General features: G+C 40.5%; 1 protein-coding gene across 5 annotated transcripts in view; it reads left to right on the top strand.

Annotated features, from left to right (window-relative positions):
• The window catches only part of PPARGC1A (PPARG coactivator 1 alpha), a 714,869-nt gene that overhangs the window by 384,559 nt on the left and 308,656 nt on the right, over window positions 1-21,654 (top strand). For 2 of the 5 annotated variants that reach the window (XM_070791231.1, XM_070791233.1), the window contains exon 2: window positions 3,148-3,313. The exons of 2 other annotated variants lie outside the window; for them this stretch is intronic. In XM_070791231.1, coding sequence (XP_070647332.1) covers window positions 3,148-3,313 — 166 coding nt within the window. Of the gene's footprint in view, window positions 1-896; window positions 3,314-21,654 lie in introns of those variants that run through there. One more of the 5 variants, XM_070791232.1, reaches the window with a different exon arrangement.

Here is a 21,654-nt window from a genome sequence, read left to right as displayed (position 1 = left end):
TTCCTGACCTGCATACAAATTTCTCAAGAGGCAGATCAGGTGATCTGGTATTCCCATCTCTCAGAATTTTCCACAGTTTATTGTGATCCGCACAGTCAAAGGCTTTGGCATAGTCAATAAAGCAGAAATAGATGTTTTTCTGGAACTCTCTTGCTTTTTCTATGATCCAGCGGATGTTGGCAATTTGATCTCTGGTTCCTCTGCCTTTTCTAAAACCAGCTTGAACATCAGGAAGTTCACGGTTCACATATTGCTGAAGCCTGGCTTGGAGAATTTTGAGCATTACTTTACTAGCGTGTGAGATGAGTGCAATTGTGCGGTAGTTTGAGCATTCTTTGACATTGCCTTTCTTTGGGATTGGGAAGAAAACTGACCTTTTCCAATCCTGTGGCCACTGCTGAGTTTTCCAAATTTGCTGGCATATTGAGTGCAGCACTTTCACAGCATCATCTTTCAGGATTTGGAATAGCTCAACTGGAATTCCGTCACCTCCAGTCTTGTAATTATTAAAAGAATAATGTACCGAGTCCAAGATCATACTGCTCACCACACAACAGGCCAGTAATCAAGAGATGAGTTGTTGGGACAAGGAATAACTACTATATTCTGAAAGCCAGCAGACTGAGGAGATGGTGGCCTCGTGCCCCAAAGAACCATCTTGCCTGAGTTAGAATTCAGGCTTCTTTTATGTTAAAAGGGGTGGAAGTAAAGTCAAACACCCCCCAGTTCCCATCAGCCTCTAGAGGGGTATATAATATTAATTTCTTCCTCTCTCAGTCATCCACAGGTAGACCTGGTGAGGATGTTTCTTGTGAGCTAAACAAAGGTATTTTAGCTTAATGCTCATTACGAGAACCTGGGTTCCCAGAGATGGGCCATTATGTATAATTTAATCTTATAGGAAACATCCCTTTAGTGATTAACTTGTGATAGAATACAAAAGGTTCTTCCGTATTACAATAATAATGGCAAGTTAGGACTGTCTATGGCAACTTATAGCCTATATAAATTGGCTATATATAATTGTTCATATATAATCTGAAGATGAGAGCAAAGCTCAGTGTACTAGTTAACTGTGACACCATATCAGCGAGATGTGGTTGTCAAAATAGCCAGTGGGACCTGGGACTGCATCAGTGAAAGGGGCTGCCTAGCACAAAGCAGGGATGGAGAATGCAGGCCTCAGTAGCTGGGCTACCCCCTGGCCCATAACCAGGCAAACATCTTTGTCTCTCTTGGACTTTTCATCTGTAAATCAGCAGCAAAAGATGACATCATAGTATGCTCATAAAGGATGAATGATGTAAGGTTAATAAAACTTGCAGTACCGGGTATGGAGGTCTATGCTCAGTAAATGCTGGCTGCTGTTATAATTATGGTGGTGGTTAGCATGGGGATTTTAAAAATAAGGCATGTGATTGTTAGTCTGTATGTGCAATGGTAGATTATAGCAGGATATTGCAATCATTTCTGGAGTATTAGAATCACTACCACTAGAAACAGTCAAATATATATTTGAGGCTGACATCAAGGATGGAGAAGTTACTGAACCATATTCCATGGTTTGCATATTCCATGGAAGAAACCTGCAAGTTCTAATGTGAAGGAGACACTTCAGCAGAGGCTTAAGGGCATGGCTGCTACTGTCTTTAGATATCTGAAGGGTTGTCCTACAGAACAGGTTTTAGTATTCTTTACAGAATGAAGTTCAGCCATGGAAGTACAATGAAGTACATCTAATGAAGTACAGCCATGGCAGGTGCAGGGAGAAGAATATCAACTCATTGTGGGACAAAACAGTCAACCATGGAACAAGATTGTCTTGGGAGGTAGTGAGTTTACCATCGTTGGTGGTGAGAAACTGTTCACATGGGTATTGGCAGGATCTTGGGGATTCAGGCATCAGCCAACTGATTAGTTTAGAGAAACTTTAAATGATACTCTGAGTTTTGTGACTGTAGTCCTGGGTCCTCAGTAGAATCATCCAGTGGGATTAAAAAATATGACAGGGTCTTAGGACCCATACTAGACCAGTTAAATCAGAATCTCTAGGGATAAGGCTCTTGTAACAGTATTTTCACAATCTTCCCGGTTGAGTCTATTGTGCAGTCATTTGATAACTACCGTTTTAATGGGAAAAAGTAGGTACTGTTGGCAGTAACACCAGCTGCCTATCTTAAAACTCTAGGTGATCAATTCTGAACAGCAGGAGACAGTATCATTCTGTGTGAGAAATAGTAACAAAACAGGGCAGAGTTGGGTTGGATTTGGCTTCACTGAGCCCCAAATATTGAGGAAAAGTGAAAGCGTTATTTGCTCAGTCGTGTCCGACTCTTTGCAACCCCATGGACTGTAGCCTGCCAGGCTTCTCTGTCCATGGGATTTTCCAGGCAAGAACACTGGAGTAGGTTGCCATTACCTTCTCCAAGGAATCTTCCCCACCCAGGGATCGAACCTGGGTCTCCCACATTGCAGGCAGACTCTTTTACCATCTGAGACACCAGAGTCCATCCCAACTGAAGCCTCTGGCCATTTTAGCTAATGGTTTGCCTAAAGGTCCATGAGGTCAGTTTAAATGCCTGTCATAGAACTTCCTAGAGGGGGAAGACGAGGGACTATAGATGCTCAGGATTCAACTACAGGAATGAGTCTATTTTCTCCCAATGGAACTTGCTATTATGCATGTTTACTGGCTGCTGAGTGATTCATGCTATGTTGGGGGAAGATGTGCTCAAATGAAATGTGTTGCTTCTATGTAAAGTAGCTTATTTCTTCCAGGATACTCCGACCCACTGATGCAACCCTGCAGAACAATGCAAATTCTGCTGTGTGTGTGTGCGTGTGTGTGTGTGTTTGGGGATGAGAGAAAGACAAGAGTGCACATAAGAGATGCATATTTCTAGGTCATGGAGCATGCCTTCACACTTCCCTCCTCTGACCTTTATGCCAGAAGCATAAGAATGACCCATTGTCCACTGGCCCTGGAGCTTGGTTGTTCCTAATCTCTGGACGCTCAGTGGCTGAGCTGGCCTTCTGCCTGGCCAGTTGGCAGCTGTCAGGGTAGCCCCATGTATCCCAAATTTGTTCCCGCGTGGCTTCTTCCTGCCTGATCCCTCATCCTCTGGCATGGCATTTTCTCCATGACAGTCTGCCCCTGAACTGCCCTCGCTGCTGCTTTGGTAAAGGCTTGCAACGAAAGAGTAACAGCCACTGGCGAATCCAGTTTGTGCAAGCAGCATCAGCAATGGATGAGACCTCCCCTAGACTGGAAGAAGACTGGAAAAAAGGACTTCAGCGAGAAGCGAGCTGGCAGGTAAGTGATGTCCTCAGCTCCAGACAGCTCCAGATCACTCTCTCATCTCTTTCAGCCCAAGTCTGGGTAATTCACATCAGTCTGTTTGCACAAATGCATTGTCTCTAGGCATATCTTTTTGGGAAAAGTCATCATTAGTTTCCATTTCTTTGTAAACCATGCAAATAAGATTCCAAATGAATTTCCTGTAGATTCTTGAGCAAGCTAATAGAGTTTTACAAATCTATAGATGTTGCTAAATTTATACTTTCTTAATAAAGGCCCTTGAATTAACAAGTTGCAGGTGTATATCAAAGAAAGCATGAAGATTCGGTTTGTGTGAGTACAAGTTCATTGCAATATAAAAATTTAATACAACACCTGTCACCACACTTACTTTATAGCGTTATAGTAGCTTGGAATAAGGGGCTTGGTTTTAACCTATTTTAATGAGGTGGCCATTCTTTTAATGTGGCTTGTGTGCCTTTCTTATTTATGCTGAACTCATAATAGGTAGAAGCTCTGTGGTATGCAGAAAGTTCAAGCTAAAGGATTCATTTTGGTGTAGAGGCAGTTTTCATTAAAATATGCAAAGCAGTAATGTTTATACGTTACAATACCTATTTCAAATTAGCAAAATTATATGCTCCTGTCTCGTAAGCTGCCAACTGAAATCCCTTCCTAAATCCTGTTGAATGGCTTTGATTACTCTTCTTCACATTACACATTACACACCTCTAATGCATATTTTTACGCATCCACTCCATTGCCATTTAATTAGACAACAATATTGAAGAGCGATGCCAGAGCTTTTTTTTCTAATGCTGCTGCCTTATGGAAAAAGAACACTTCCGTGCATGAAGCATTTCTTATGGGTGGTGTTGAATAAAGTGCAACTGTGATTTTCCATTTTGTCTGTAGCAGACAGTTTCTTACAAAAGTGGTGATTCAGGACGAGTTGATTCTCAACATCAATTTTTAAAAATAATTCTCCCTTTTTATAAAAAGAGAAAATTTTCCTAAGAGTCTCCTTTGCAATAGAAATTTCTGTGAAACGTAGTACTGATATTGACAGGTATGTTCTGTTCTAAGCTATGTGATGTTCAGGAAGGAGCTTCAGAAAAAAACCTCCTCCAGACTGTCATGAAATTGGAGTCCTTCCACTTTGAGTGGGTGCGTTATTTAGGAAGCAGGAAGGCATACAAATAAATCTTTGTGTGCTACTTTGAGAATGTCACATGGTTGGTCCCCAGGGGGTCTAAAGAGATATTCAGATATTTTATGGTATGTTGATGTGACTTTTGGATTTTTGTCTTTTGTTTATGTGCTTTCCTTTAAAGAGCTGGCATCTTCTAGTCTTCAGAGGGGGATGAAGGGAAGAAGCATGTGAGGAGATGACTCAGAGATCTCTGTGGACAAAATATTTAAACTAGGAACATGAAATCCAAATGTTTATGTAAGAAAGCATGTGTCCTATCAATGGTCCTATCCCATGGACCTTTAGCTTAGTCAAAGGCAGATGACGAAAATGTTCTCTATGCTTATTACCTACAAAGATGTGATCCTGTACAAGTTGACCAATGTCATTTCCACTATGGTAACCGAAGTTCTCTCTGTAGATATTGGAGGTCATGCTTATCGGAAGGGCATCCTAGGCTTCCTTTGGCCTCTCTGTCTCTTGACCATGCATGGCATTGTATATTGTGGTGCATCAGCCCCTGCTTCACTGCTTCTGGAGCTCTACCCACAGTGAGGTCTGCCTGCTGCCCACATTGTCCAGCCATCTGTATTGCCATGCTGGGTCCCCAAGCATGGAGTCTCCCCACTTCAGCTAACACTCAAGCTGTCCCTAAAGGAGGAAATGGAATCAAATGGCATTAGATGTAAGACTTTCATCCTGAGAGTGACTTCTTTTGGCCATTCATGGTAGTGATGGAGTTGAAGACATTTTACAAATTGTAATTGATCCTGAAGCTTCAGTTTAGCTTTAATTCTGCATTTCTTATTGAAACGGATTCAGTACTTTTTTACCTAACTGTTATTTACCAATCACAGTGCCAGGTATGTGTGTGTGTACTCTTTCCTAAGGAACCTAGCCGGTAGATATAATTACCCTCCTTTTACAGACGAAGAAATTAAGACTTAAGGAGGTTACATGACCTGTCCAAAGCCATCTAGTATTCAAGTCCAGTCCTGTTTGACTCAAGTGCCTGTGCTCTTTCCACTGTGCTGTGCCATCTGAATTGAATTTTATCTCATTTTTTATCTCATGGAATAATAGCTTATGAGCAGCTGTGACGTGGGCAGGCAGGAAGAAAGAGGAAGGAAGGGAAAAAGCATGACGATCTTCTAATGGAATAATCAGTCTCTGAATCATTAAGACTTTAATAAAATGTTTTCAATAGTTTATTTTTTTAACCCTTACTTTCTACCAGGCCCTAAGCTATGTTTCTAATTCTGACAAGTATGTTAACAGACAGATATTACTTATTCCTATTACACAGATGGGGAAAATGAGGCTCAGCAGAGTTAGGGAACATGCTAAGGGTTGCAGAGCTACTTGAGATGATGAAAAGGGATGTGATCCAAGTTGGACTGGCCCCAAAGCCTGGATTCTTGTTAAGGCTGCCTCTCAGAATGTATTTCCAAATTATACTTTGATCAAAAATATTTTACTATCTCATCTCTCAGTGACATGATGGGATTTGGTCCTTGAGAAGTCCCCTGATGGCTTTTTTTTTTAATAAATTAAGAGTTGGGCAAAAATGCCTTGCTCACTCAGTTATTCAGAATGTATTTTAATTGGATGCTTTTTGCCTTAAATAAACCACCTTATCCACAAACTTGAAAATGAACTAGATGCAACTGCTCAAATCAACTGTAAATCTAAAGATCCGTTTAAGCCTATAACCTGTACCGGAATACCAAGAGCAGCTTTGCCAGAGTCATGACTCCTGACGCTTAAAGCCCACTTCAACTCTGGGAGAAGTTGTGAAATGAGGTGGTGGGGGCTTAGTTCATCAGGTAACCATCGGATGATTGGCAGATTTACTTAAGCATCTTTGCTTCTTCAGTTGTGAACCAAGGCATTACAATTGAGTGGGGCATTGTAGAGAGGATGTGAGGAGGTACAGATGCTTATTTGCTGGATAATAGTCAGTTGAAAGATACTATGAACACGTGTACACCCGTGGTGGATTCATATTGATGTATGGCAAAACCAATACAATATTGTAAAGTAATTAGCCTCCAATCAAAATAAATAAATTTAAAAAAATTTAAAAAAAAGAAAGATACTATGGAGGGACAAATGGCTCATTTCTCATGATAATGTTTTCTCTTGGGGTGGTCCCCTTTAAAACAACCAGTGTAATAGTGGTCTGGCAGTGAACTCCTCTCTCAGTGTTGTCCACCAAGGTCTCCTCAACAGGAGGACAACTTCCTCAAGGACAGAGAGGCATGTTGCTTGTGTCTGTGCCTCTGCCTTCAGCACTAAGCCTGGCACACACTCAGCCCTGATGATGTTCCCCTGACCGAAGGGAACTGCAAATTTGATTCAGAAGAAAGCTAAAATGTAATGTGGCCCGAAGGCCCTGATTTTACACATGAAGAACCAAAGCTGAGGCAGGCTGACTGCCCTGAGTTCTACTGCTGGTTATTAAGGAGCAAGGATGGTGATCTCTTTGTTTAGCTTTCTTCCTTTTTCCTGGATGACTTTTCTATAAATTTCCAATGCCTCACCTTTGCCCTATGTAGAACTGGAATAGAATATATTATCTGTGTCTGTTTAGATACCTGTATTTATCATGGTACCTCTATCTGACAGGAGCAGTGGTATAAAGGTTAAGAACATGGGATCTAGACCCAGACGTCTGGATTCTAACCTCGGTGTCATCAATTTCTAACTGTGCCACACTGGTAGTGTTTCTAACCTCTCTATGCTTTAGTTTCCTCACCTATAAAATAGAGATAATTATCCCAGCTACCTTATAAGAATGTTGTGACTATTAAATGAGTCCATTTATGAAAAGTCCTTAGAATAATTATTTTTATTTTTTCTTTTATTTATTTTTTAATATAAATTTATTTATTTTAATTGGAGGCTAATTACTTTACAGTATTGTATTGGTTTTGTCATACATCAACATGAATCCACCACAGGTGTACACATGTTCCCCATCCTGAACCCCCCACCCACCTCCCTCCCTGTACCATTCCCCTGGGTCATCCCAGTGCACCAGCCCTGAGCATCCTGTATCATGCATCAAACCTGGACTGGAGATTCATTTCACATATGATATTATACATGTTTCAATGCCATTCTCCCAAATCATCCCACCCTCACCCTCTCCTAGTTCAGTTCAGTTCAGTCACTCAGTCGTGTCCGACTCTTTGCGACCCCATGAATCGCAGCACACCAGGCCTCCCTGTCCATCACCAACTCCCGGAGTTCACTCAGACTCATGTCCATTGAGTCAGTGATGCCATCCAGCCATCTCATCCTCTGTCGTCCCCTTCTCTTCCCACCCCTAATCCCTCCCAGCATCAGAGTCTTTTCCAATGAGTCAACTCTTCGCATGAGGTGGCCAAAGTACTGGAGTTTCAGCTTTAGCATCATTCCTTCCAAAGAAATCCCAGGGCTGATCTACTTCAGAATGGACTGGTTGGATCTCCTTGCAGTCCAAGGGACTCTCAAGAGTCTTCTCCAACACCACAGTTCAAAAGCATCCATTCTTCGGTGCTCAGCCTTCTTCACAGTCCAACTCTCACATCCATACATGACCACAGGAAAAACCATAGCCTTGACTAGACGAACCTTTGTTGGCAAAGTAATGTCTCTGCTTTTGACTATGCTATCTAGGTTGGTCATAACTTTCCTTCCAAGGAGTAACATCTTTTAATTTCATGGCTGCAGTCACCATCTGCAGTGATTTTGGAGCCCCCAAAAATAAAGTCTGACATTGTTTCCACATCTATTTCCCATGAAGTGATGGGACCAGATGCCATGATCTTCATTTTCTGAATATTGAGCTTTAAACCAACTTTTTCACTCTCCTCTTTCATCAAGAGGCTTTTTAGGTCCTCTTCACTTTCTGCCATAAGGGTGGTGTCATCTGCATATCTGAGGTTACTGGTATTTCTCCCGGCAATCTTGATTCCAGCTTGTGCTTCTTCCAGCCCAGCATTTCTCATGATGTATTCTGCATATAAGTTAAATAAGCAGGGTGACAATATACAGCCTCGACGTACTCCGTTTCCTATTTGGAACCAGTCTGTTGTTCCATGTCCAGTTCTAACTGTTGCTTCCTGATCTGCATATAGGTTTCTCAAGAGGCACAGAGTCCAGAAGACTGTTCTATACATCTGTGTATCTTCTGCTGTCTTGCATACAGGGTTATCGTTACCATCTTTCTAAATTCCATATATATGCAGTAGTATACTATATTGGTGTTTTTCTTTCTGGCTTACTTCACTCTGTATAATAGGCTCCAGTTTCATCCACCTCATTAGAACTGATTCAAATGTATTCTTTTTAATGGCTGAGTAATACTCCATTGTGTATATGTACCACAGCTTTCTTATCCATTCGTCTGCTATTTAGTGCCCCATAGTGTGTGCTATGGGGCTTCCCTGGTAGCTTAATAGTAAAGAATCCACCAGCAATGCAGTAGCCACAGGAGACACGGGTTCGATCCCTGGGTCAGGAGGATCCCCTGGAGGAGGGCATGGCAATCCACTCCAGAATTCTTGTCTGAGAATCTCCATGGACAGAGGAGCCTGGCAGGCTACAAAGGTCACAAAGAGTTGGGCGTGACTGAAGTGACAGCCTGCACGCCCACATGCACACACATGGTATGTGCTGTATGTGTTAGGTGCTCTCTATCATCTATTTAATGAGATCAACCATTCAAAGTTCTCTGAACAGGTACTGTGTATAAAGCACATCTACACTTAAGTGAGTGAGACAGTGTCTGGAGACATTGCCTTTGAACTTGAGGTCATGGTGGAAAGAGCACAGCAGGTTGTTATGATTTGAGAAGAGCCAAAAAATGCTGTGTGTGTCACAGAAGCACTCAGGAGTGGTCTCCAGTGTCTAAGGGGACCCACAGAGGCAGTGATGCTGGCACTAATTAAACAAAGGGAAGGACGTAAGCCAGACAAAGAACTTGGAAGAGTATTAAGGCCAAAGGAGAACTTATCAGAGGCAGGAGGAGCCAGTTGTCTTTTGGTGCTGGCCTTTCAAGGTGAGGCAGGAGTCATGCGGGTGAGTCTGAAGGTGAGAAAGTTCCTGCGTGGTCAGACCAAACATCTTCAAACAGCAGTGGAGAGTCATCGAAGGGCTTTAAACAGAGGCATGAGATAGGGCTCAATAATTTTTTAGAGACATATCATTCTAGCTTCAATGCGGAAGATAAATTAGACTGTAACAAGATTGGAGGCCAGAAAACCAGTTCAGAAGCTGTTTCACCACTTTAATTGAGGATTGGTAGGACCGTGGAAATAAGATGGAGATGGAAGGGCAGATTTGGAAATATCTAGAAGAAGTGGGCCCCTGGATTTGGTAATTGATTCAGGGGATGGGTGTGTGGAGAGTAAAATGAATCTGCAGGGTGGCTAAGTGGATATAAGTGACATCATCTGAACAGAGACTGCCAGAAAAGAAGATGGCCTGTGGGCTCAGGATGGGGTGGATAATAACTAACACAATACTGGAGGAGAGTTATAAAAAATATGAATAATATAGTATTTTATACTAGAAAGATGAACAAACCCCCATGAGGACTCAGAAAATTTGGAAAGGTAATAATATCAAAATACTAAACAATGACCAAGAGCTTACTTTGTGCCAAGAATTGTTTTAAAAATTTGTCATTTATTAACTCATAGAATCTTCACCATCATGGTATTAGAGATATGAGTTGTATCTTCGTTGTGCAGATGAGGAAGTGTCGGAGAGGTTAAGATCACTTAGCTAGTCCATGGAACCTAGGCCAAAGCAGCCTGGATCCAGAGCTTGGAAGCTCCTTAGGATTGTGTCTATTTGCATGAAGCTAGGGGGCCATGGAGCTAGGCCTTCCCAGGTGGTGCCAGTGGTAAAGAACCCACCTGCCAATACAGGAGATGTAAGAGATGCAAGTTCCATCCCTAGGTCTGGAAGATCCCCTGGAAGAGGAAATGGCAACCCACTCCAGTAATCTTGCCTGGAGAATCCCATGGACAGAGGAGTCTGGTGGGCTACAGTCCATGTGGTTGCCAAGAGTTGGACATGACTGAAGCGGCTTGGCACAACACAGACGCCCAGGGATGAGTTCACCGAGAAGATGACACTGGAGCCAGCTTTTTAAGAAGGAACGCAAGCAGGGAAACCTTGAGTTAGAATCTGGGCTTTACTGATTTACTGATGATGGTTATGCTCTACTTGGGGCAGAGAGAACAGATTCTTGTATGAGTTCAATGGGTCTCCTAAGGCTGACAGACTGAGTTTCTCAAGGTGAGATAGGCTCCCCAAAGAGGCTGCATGTGATGAAGGCGGCCTCTAGTAAGGCTGCCTCAGTGCTGAGCGGCCATCATGTGTGAGAGAGAGTGGACCGGGAAACTAGAGGGCCTGATGGGGAAAAGGCTACTAGACTTAGATGTGTGACCTCAGGCAAGTTCCTGTTCTCTCCAAATGGTTTCTTGTTACTCTCTACCTTTCCTTCCGATACCATTTCCATTTTGTATTTCAGTTTCCATGTGGAAATGAAAAAGAAGTATGTATGAGGTTGTCTCCTGCTCTCAGGAAAGGATTCATTTCTTCATGTTTGGTACACCTTGCATTGGAATTGATGGAAGAGTGGTTCATATTTTGAGTTTACTCAATATTTAGAGAATTCTGCTTTAAGATACTAATGTCACCTATCAAATGAGCAAATTGTGATGATGGGGTAAAGTCAGCACCTGAGGGTATAGACTGACCAGTTCTACCTTTATGTCAAGGGTATGATGGACCTACCCTGGAGAAGGAAATGGCAACCCACTCCGGTATTCTTGCCTGGGAAAATCCCATGCACGGAGGAACCTGGTGGGTTACAGTCTGTGGGGTCGCAAAGAGTTGGACACGACTAAGCAATTAAGTACACAGCACATGATGGACCTAGCAAGAAATGGCATGAATGTAGAAACTGTAAGAGTGTAGGTTTCTCAGAAAACAAATTCCTTTTTTCTTCCCTTGTTAGATTTCTGGCACAGTGGTATGTTTGAGAAGACCCCTTTTTTGCTGGTTATAACTTTTTGTTGCTTTTCAAATTATTTGGGACTCATTCATTCATTTGGTCCAGGAACGTACAGTGTTTGATGTATTTCTTGGATTCAAATGTCATCGATTTATAAGGCTTAAAGAGACCTTGGGATGACATGTCATTGTTTGTTTTCACCCCCATGTTCTTCACTCTGAGCAGAAGCAAGTCCAAAAAGCTGAAAACAGATGACCTTCTATAGCTGCTCTCCATAACTCATCCCTGGGTCTAACAAATGATTCTTGGGTTAAGGAAATTCTTCCTTGTGGTGGATTTAAACCTTACATACCCGCTGCAGCTGCGGACCAGTCCTGCTCCTTCCTCCTCCCTGGAGGTGGAGAAAAACAACTCAGTCACTGTCCTCAGGAATCAGCCTTTCTGGCCTTGAGGATCATTATGAAAGCAGTCTTCAGCTTCTACTTCTCACGGCTAAGCACCTTAAATCCCTTAGGCATAATTCTTCATTTCCATCTTCTTGAGTCTCTCTGAAGCTTCTCCAGATCTGCTCATTACCTTAACTTCTGTAGTCTAGAACTTTTCAAGAGGATCTAGCCAGGGCTAACCAGTAGTGGCCATCTGCTCATTTCTTTAATCAGCGAATGCACATTTATTGAGCTCCAGGGGTTTTAAATACTAGACCCCTGGGCAAAGTCCTGAGGTGGCAAAAATAAGTAAAAACAGCCTAACGCAACACTAAGAGATTGGCTCATATCATGGATCACTGCTTACCAGCTGTATGACCTTGAACACATTACTTAACCTCTCTGTCTCAGTTCCTTCCTGGGCAAAATGAGATAATGATAATATCTATCTCATTGGGTTGTTGTGAGGATTAAATGGATAAATACATGTAATGCACTTAGAATAGTGGTCACTGCCTAGTTCTGGTCATGTAACTCTTTGCTAAAGAAAATAATAATGAAATAAGATGTAGATCCTGCCCCCTAATTGTACCCACTTTACTCAGAAGGATGAACAAATAAATAAACAGTTAATGACAGTTCAGTGCATTCCGTGCTCTGATAGCAGTCTGAGCATGTGGGATGGAAGTTCAGAGAAGCAAGAGGAATCATGTCCCAGGGCATCAGGAATGACTTCATGGTTCACAGGAAGTGGACTGTTGGATGCACGTCTTAAATTCACATATCGTTGATGTGAAAGGCAGGGAGAAACCTTGGACGGACATTTTCTTGTTCATTTTTATTGTACAGATGATGGAGTTGCCTCAGAGTAAGGGCTTTCTAGGTGGTGAGGAGGGTGAAAAGGTATCCTAGTCATAGGGAAGCTTGTGAATAAAGAACTAGAAGAACACGCATTTGGCGTGTGTTGGGAAGATGGCAGGTGGCTTGTTGTGTCAGGGGGTGTTATGAGCACTGAGGCTGGAGGAGGCCTTAGGTTGTGAATGGAGCCATTTCCTTAACCTAATCCATGCTTATGGGGATTTTATTTAAAAAGTCACAGCATTTGAGATCTCTCTTCTAGGAGTTTTCTTACTCTGTCTTGGGTCGAGTTATGCATCAATCCCTGGAGGCCAGAATCTGAATCCTATTCATTTTCCTGTTTCTCTCAGGGCTTAGCACAGTACCAGGCATGAGGCAGGCTTAAGTCATGTGTACTGAAATCAACTTTGCTGTGTATAGCAAGTGCCCTCATCTGCTTGTTCTAGGACAGCCAATTGTGCTTATGCATGGATGAACCCATGCTAATAAATGAATCCAGGGATTTTACAGTTTTCAAATTTGACTCAATTTTGAGCACCTCTTGGGAAGGGAACAGTTTTGTGTAAAACCCAAAGAACCAAGATGAGAAACAAATTCTTCCTGTGGAGTTTCTGCCTTTTACATTTGACTTCCTGTGTTCCTGTGTGCTGTATTCATGGCTGATTATTCTGATGGGGACCCAGCGAACACTGAGTTTAGGATTTAAGACTTAGACTCTTCCCATTTGGAACTCTTTCATGAGCATTGGCTCACATTGCTCCCAATCCATGCTGACACTGGCTACAGAAAACTCGAGATGTGAAGGGCAGATCTTAAAAGAAGGCAGCTCTGGACTCTCTAAAGAGACAAATATATTTTACATCAAGTTCCCTGGTTTAAAAAAAAAAAAAAATGTCAAAAGAAGTGGGAAATACTCAAGTTGTAGCAGCTGGGTGAATGCAGTGATTCTCTCACTTAGGGCACAAACGCTGCAGTTTTCTATCTAATTCACTCCTCAATCATTCCATGGCCCCTGTCTCAAGCTCAATTTAAGCTCAGTCCCCAGTACACAGAGCCACTGCACAGTATATAAAGAAATGACTGGCCAAAGGGAATGAGGGGAAGACGGTGCCATGTGGTGACCAAAGCTTGAGTTAAAGTAGTTCTGGGGTCACACAGCATCTTTCCCCAGCACCTCTCACAGAGTCCGTGTAAAATAGGTCATTTCTTCTTTAGCCTTTAAATGGTAATTATCTCCGCCTGATAGGCTAATCTGCTTGGACATAGCCTGATGCTGCTGTTCAGATCCTCACCACGTATATTGGGGAAACAGACAAATTTACTGGAGACTTGAGAGGGTAGTGCCTGGATGGAAAGTTTGCTGCCTCTCGGGCTTTGAATTGAAATGGAACTGGGCTGGTGCTCTGCAGAACTCTATTACTGCTGATGAGTGTTTGTCTTTTTCAGAGGAGCTCGGGTGAGCAATAAATATGACTGCTCTATAGGGAGCGCGTCCTGGAAACTGTTGGATCTTTCTTTACACATGTCAAGCGTGTTTCAGTTTTCAGAAGCACATATCCATTTATACTGCATTTTCAATCTCATAGAAGCTCTATGAAGGAAATGGCAACCGTGTTATTATTACCAGTCATCAAATGCATAAACTGAGGGCTGATGGGTTAAGAGCCTTGCCCAGCAGGGCCAGGACAAGGACTTGAGTCTGAAGGGCAGTGCTGTGCTTATGCAGGCAGATCCCGCTTTCTCTCTGTTCACTAGTCAAGAGTGAATTTTTGAGAAGCTTGTAAAAAAATTGTGTTCTTTAATGAATACTTAATTAGCCTCAATTGGTTGTTCTCTTCCTTGAAAAGGGTGATATTTAAAGCTAAAAACTTTTCTGTAGTCATTTCTGAGAAAGCACGCCCCTCCCCAAGCCTAACAATGAAAATGTCTGGTGAAAAAGCAAGATATTCATATTTCTCCATGCTATGCCTCACGCTTCAGGCAATGGCTTCTTGCAATGGTGAGAGTCCAGACACAGTCAATAATCCGGGGATGTGCTGCAGAAATACATAATTTTTTGTAGCACTGTAAAGACTTTTGAGTATTGCTGGATTCTTTTTTTCTTTCCTTTCACATTGGAAAAGAAAGTCCACTGTCTCCCGCATCCCAGCTTCTTGCCAACATATGACTTGAATAGCATCAGTTCAATTTAGTCGCTCAGTTGTGTCCAGCTGTTTGAGACCCCATGGACTGCAGCACGCCAGGCTTCCCTGTCCATCACCAATTCCCAAAGCTTACTCAAACTCATGTCCATCGAGTCAGTGATGCCATCCAACCATCTCATCCTCTGTCATCCCCTTCTCCTCCTGCCTTCAGTCTTTCCCAGCATCGGGGTCTTTTCTAATGAATCAGTTCTTTGCATCAGGTGGCCAAATATTGGAGTTTCAGTTTCAGCATCAGTCCTTTGAATGAATATTCAGGACTAATTTCCTTTAGGATTGACTGGTTGAATCTCCTTGCAGTCCAAGGGACTCTCAAGAGTCTTTTCCAACACCACAATTCAAAAGCATCAGTTCTTCAGTGCTCAGCTTTCTTTAGAGTCCAACTCTCACATCCATACATGACTACTGGAAAAACCACAGCTTTGACTAGACTAGACTTTGAATAACATGAATCACCTCAATCCCACCTTTTGCGTGAATCAAAGTTTCAGTGACACAAAGAGTTGAGCTGTTGAGACCAGATGTTTTCTTTAGAAATTTTTGGAAACTGAAATGGCCAAGAGGTCACAGAGTATAGCTTTTGTTATTTTTGTGGGAATAACAGTAAACTCTTAGATGCGTTGGTCTTTGAAATATATACTGTTTTCGATAGTAATTGGTTTTGGGGTTCACACCTAACTTGAACTATGGTTGCCCATTTCTTGCATTGTTACTGTACTTTTTACATCTGTTTCATCTGCCTATAATAAACCCACTCCTCTGTCCCAACTCCTTTCTCAACCAAAAATTTTTCAAAAAATCTCCTAGTCATCCTTAAAAACTCCTATCACCAACTAATATTTGAAGTTCTGGACTGTAATATTAGTTGTATTGTAAGCATAAGTTCTGAAGTCAAACCAATGTAAAGCTAAATTATGTTTTGCCATTGACTAGTTGAATAACCTTGGATATATTTCTGCTTTAAAGTTTTAAAAATTACCTTTAAAATGAGATTGTAGTAGTAACTTTATTCTAAGATGATTATGAAGATTAAAGGAAATAATATACTCAAATCCTTTGGCAAAGTGACTAGCATGTAGAAACCACTCAGTAAAAGCCAGCAATTATTATTCCCATTGTAAAGGGTTTCCATTAAGACCATGGTTATGACAATGCTGTTCACAATCCCATTTCTGCCAGCTTACTCATACACAGGACAGAAATCAGACATAGAAAAAAAGAGACAAAAAAGTATATGATCAGGTAAAATTAATATCTATATAGTGAAGCAAAGTATTTGGCAAAACTGAAAAATTGTTTTAGAAAATTAGAGTTGAGTTGATTCAACAGAAAATAATGTGCAAAAATTAATAGCTTTCTGGTGTACTTCCAATAACCAGTTGGAAAATATGAAGATTAAAATCATTCAAAATAGCACTAAAATGTAAACTAAAAATAAATTCATTTAGTAATAACACAGATTCTGTATGAAACAAACAGTACAACTTTAGTAGAGGCATAAAGGAAGACTTGGATAAATGGAAAAGGAATCATTTTCTTAGAAAGGAAGAGCAAATACTGTCAAGATGTTAGCTCTTACCAAATGAATGTACATATTTAATGTAATTCTAGTCAAAATCATTTTACTGCTGTTGTTTTCTGGAAACTTGACCAAGTATTCTAACGTTAATTTTGAATAGTAAATAGAATGAAAGAGCTAAAAAATATTTTAAAAGAAGATCAGTAAAGCAGGCTTTTCTCAGGTAGATATTGTAATGTACTGTAAAGTTATGGTAATTAAAACTTTTGGATGTTCCGGAGTAAGAATAAATAGACAAATCAGGTTGAAATAGACTAGAAACAAGACTCTGGTATAAATAAGTGTTTAGTATATAGATGTGGTCAAGGCTAGATTACATAGTAGTTGGAGAACTGACAATTCTGTAAGAACTGGTGTTGAGCCACCTGGTTAACTGAAAGGAGAAAAGACTACAAATTAAATTCCAGGGAGAAAGAATAAAATGTAAAAAATTCAAAAGAAGTAAAAGGAGAAAATATAGGATAATGTTTATCAGATCCTGGAACATAAGGATTTCTAGGCATAAAGGAAAAGAGTGATCATTTTGATTATGTAAAAATTTAAAAATTCTGTATGTTGGAAATATAATAAAAACCCAACAAATTATAAAATGGGAAAATATTTTTTAATGACTCTGGTCTAAATGGCTTGATATATTTAAGAAATTAAGAGATTATAAGTAAGAACCTAATATTCCACTTGAAAGGAGTTTCATCCATGAACAATTAACAAGAGCTATATGTTACCAATAAATACATGAAAAATTGTAATCACATTTGCCAGGAGAGAAATTAAAATTACAACAGAATGAGAGACAACTGTAACGATTTTGAGAAGCTATTACGTTGGTGACACTATTGAGGATGGAATGCATCCCATGTAACTAGTCTCTGCCTTTGGGGGAGAGTGTGAATTATTGCCACTTTCCTGGAAATTAGCTATCTAATATAATAAATAACATAAAACCAATAGCTTAAAAATGTTCAAAAACTTGACTTAATACTATTCTAGAAATAGATTTTAAGGAATTTACTATAAAGGTAAAACTTCATATAAAAAGATGTTTATTTTGATATTATTTATAATAAGTTTGGCTCATTTAAATTTTCAGTTATAGGTTGATTGTAAAACACACTATGATGCAGTCATTAAATATTGTTTTCTATATTTATTGTAGGGGGAAGTGCTTTTGATAGAATATTAGATGAAAACCTTAAACAATATACTTTAGATTAAATAAGGTAATTGACACAACAAAAGACAATAAAGACAAAAAGATTTAAACCCTAAAGGACAAAGAGAATGAAAGAGGAGATGACGTTGGTGAAGAAATGTCTACTGGATTTTGAAAGCTTGAAAGAAAATAAACGAAAAGTATCTGACTTGGCACAGCATTAAGATAATAGTGAGATTTAAGCTTTTGGGAGAGAATCAACAAAAAGCAGGCTGTTAGGCGCTGCCAAATTTTGGAAATGCTCAGAAACTGGATGTGTGGGTATCTTAGAAGGTGAGGGTGAGGAGTAGAATAGAAAATACACGAACAGGTTGAAGATGATAAGGAAAAAGCAAAGAGACCAGATCCCTTCTCTTACTCAGTGAGGGGAGAAAACAGTGTTCATCCTAACAGAGTTGAGCAAAGATCTGGGTTTGAGGGCAGTTGGGCACTGTGGACAGACAGGTAATGAATAATATGAAAATAAGAAGGTTTCAGGTGAAAGTCTGCATACAGAACAGTGAGACCACAGTTTTCTGTCTTCTCTTCCAAAGTGTTGGTGGCTTGTTTTATTCTCTGATGGAGAGGAAAGAGAAGGATTCCTTCCTGGAAAAACTGACCAGTCCAACAGAAAATACGTCCTGTGAAAAGATCAACTCTCCTCCATGGCACGCTGCAGTAAAGCCCACTACGTATGACTCTTTTCCAGTCAACCTTGGATGTTTTCCTCTTGAATGACCAGACATTCCAACATGAAAAAGACAGGCTAAAACAGAAACAGATAAACAAAAATAACTGAGGCAAATGGAGGCAGTGCAGGCCAGAGGAAAATATTTTAAACAATCTTTATTTCAAGAGGTAAGATAACGTATTGTATTCAAAACATAAGAACAGGCCACTATGGAAAGGAACATTCAGAAAACCAGAATAAGCTCTTAGAAATAAAAATATGAATGCAGAAATTAAACAATTTAATTGGAAGAAGAATTAGAAAACACATTTGAAAAAAAATCTCTGACAAATTATGTTAAAATAAAAAGACAAAAAGAATGAAAATAAGAAAGAAGAAAAACAAGAAAATTTGATGAACAGCTCAGGAAGCCTAAAATCCAGAGGAGATTCTGAAAGTGATACCAGATAAAATGAAGGGAAAGAAGTAGGCTAAGTAGTATAAGAGAATCCTCTTGAACTGAAAGACTTCAGTTTATAAATATAAGTATCCATTTACTTAATGCCAGAATAACAGATCACACACACACACACACCCTTAGACACATCACTGAGAAATTTCAGAACATTTGGAATAAAGAAAATTTACTAAATGATTTCAGGAAAAAAAGCAACAGGTTACATACAATTGAAAATCACATTGAAAATTACCTCTTGAAGTTAGATGAGAACAGAGGATGATATTCAAAATTTTAACTGATTTTCAACCTAGAGGTCCATACTTTGCTATTGCCCCTTATTGTTAAAGGAGTAAAATTGGAGGCATCTTATAGGATTACATAATGTAGTGAATGTAAAAGTTATTCAAATAAGATTTTTTCAGACTATTTTCTCAGAAAGCTACTAAAGGATGTGCACCATCATAAACAAGAAGGTAAATCAAGAAGGAAGAAAATATGGGATCCAAGAAATAAGAGAGACAAAGGATATTCCTAGGATGATGGCAGAAGGTAACTCTAGGGTGTCAGCTATGCTGAATGCCTGAAGAGAAGCTGGTCCAGATCAGAGCAAAAGGATTAAGGACTCCTGGAGGGATGCCTTCTGGAAAAAAATGGAACTGAACATCTGTCTAATGTGAATATATTGAACACACTAAGAAGTTTTATTTTATTTTATTTTTAGCTCTGACAGAGAGTTTGTCATTGGATCAGAAAAATAAAAAGGAAAGGTTAAAATGTAGACAACTATTAATTCCAGGGGAGAAAAAAGTAGGTAAGAAGGAAAATTTAATTATGAGACACTATATAGCTCAGCAGTGAACAAAACAAATAGTTCTTAATAATATAACATGAAGATTATTTGTTTTGCAAAATTATGACATGACTATGGGGCTTCACAGATGGCACTAGTGGTAAAGAACCCACCTGCCAATGCAGGAGACATAAGAGACATGGATTCTATCCCTGGGTTGGGAAGATCCCCTGGAAGAGGAACTGGCAGCCCACTCCAGTATTCTTGCCTGCAGAATCCCATGGACAGAGGAGCCTGGCAGACTACAGTCCATAGGGTCTCAAAGAACTGGACACGACTGAAGCGACTTAGTATATATTTATGAATTTAGGAAGATGGTGTATTTCTGTCTCACTTGAGCCTCCCATTGGCTTCTGGGGCTTGAAGGAAAGGAACAGGATGCTTAGAGCTCCCCTAGGTATCTCTGGAGCAAAAAGGTGGAGTCTGTGAAGAGTACCAGGAGGATCTTCCTTCTCTCTGCTTTTAGAGAAAGCACCCTGCCACATTGGGGAAGTGAAAGCTACCCACTCACTGTCCTCTATTTATGCTAGTGGTTCAAAAAAAAAAAAAAAAAAAAAAACCCTAAACATCTCATTTTGCAGAGCTGGTGCAGGAAGCACTTGGTCAGGCAAACGCTTCAGGGCCAAAGCATCCAATTATTTGCATCTCACTGCACTGGGCAAATCTTACTCAGCCAGTGGGAGAGATCACAGAGAGAATACTTTATTCAGAATTTCAGAGAAGTCTATGAAGAAGTGAAAGGGCAAGGCTGATTTCACAGTAGAAAGATTAGGGCATGAAAAAGGTAAGAAAAAGAGCATGTTGGAGAATAGACTTCTATGGAGACGGAAGAGATAAGGAACTTGGAGGAAAGGCAACTTAGGTAAAACTAGGCTCATGTGTGTGGTAGTTTACATTTAATTCTCACAGCAAGTGTGCAGATATAATTATGTAACAGTTTCCATTCTCAGATGGGGAAGTGGAGGATGGGAATGTTGGTTCTTTGAAGGGCACCCAAGCTCACAGAGGTCTTCTCAGATTTCTCATTTTCCTTCATCATATGAAAGAAATGATAGTTTCTTTCTAGGTATTTTACGGTTTATGGAAATGCTATTTTCTGGGGTGCTTCCTTCCCAGTGTTCGCTGTGCCAATCCCCTATTCCGTCTGGTGAAGACTTGCTTTTACAGGACCTTCTACACGGGCAAGGAGGAGGATCTGAGCATCCAGTCTGCATGCTATTTCCACGTCTGCCTTTGGGTGAGGGTCTGGACACCCACCAATATCCAACAAGGGGTCCAAAGACATCCCACCTCTTCCTTGCCCTCTCTCCTCCTCCCCAACACACTCACTACCACAGACTGAGGCCCAGAGTTAATCAGTGATTCCTCCGGATTGCCTGCATAGGGGAGAGGCCAAGTTTAATGCTGGCCAGTTGCATTAAATAGTCCAAATAGTGGTTCTACTTCTTAGAAGCTGTGAGACAATTTCCTAACCTCTTGTGCTAACTTCCCATGTTTTACCGTCTGTAAAATGACGATAATAACAGTAACCACTTCATAGGGCTGCCGTGAGGATTAGATAAGAAATTACATCATCATCATCTCACTACCACCCCCCAAAGAGCTGCACATAGAAGATGCTCAGAGCAGGTGGCTCTTTTCATCTGAGACTGGTTTTAGCTCTTTAAAGTTTGGATTTGTAGAAATAGGGGTGAGTTGAGGGAAGAGTCAGGGTTCAAGAGAAGGAAAAGCAGAAATAACACTTTTTATGAGCATAAGCTCCCTACTATGCTTGATGTTTCTCCACATTCCAGGCGCTTCTCTCATATGTCAAAACACACACACACACACACATACCACTCCATTTTTATTATGCATAAAGTCCACTGATCATCAGAATGCTCTGAAAACTCTCTCAGAAAACCTAAAAGTTTT

Source organism: Bos indicus, chromosome 6 (assembly GCF_029378745.1).
Source record: "Bos indicus isolate NIAB-ARS_2022 breed Sahiwal x Tharparkar chromosome 6, NIAB-ARS_B.indTharparkar_mat_pri_1.0, whole genome shotgun sequence".
In the NCBI taxonomy this organism is placed as follows: domain Eukaryota; kingdom Metazoa; phylum Chordata; class Mammalia; order Artiodactyla; family Bovidae; genus Bos; species Bos indicus.
Note: the sequence above shows the minus strand (reverse complement) of the source record. Positions and strands in the feature narration are given on the sequence as shown.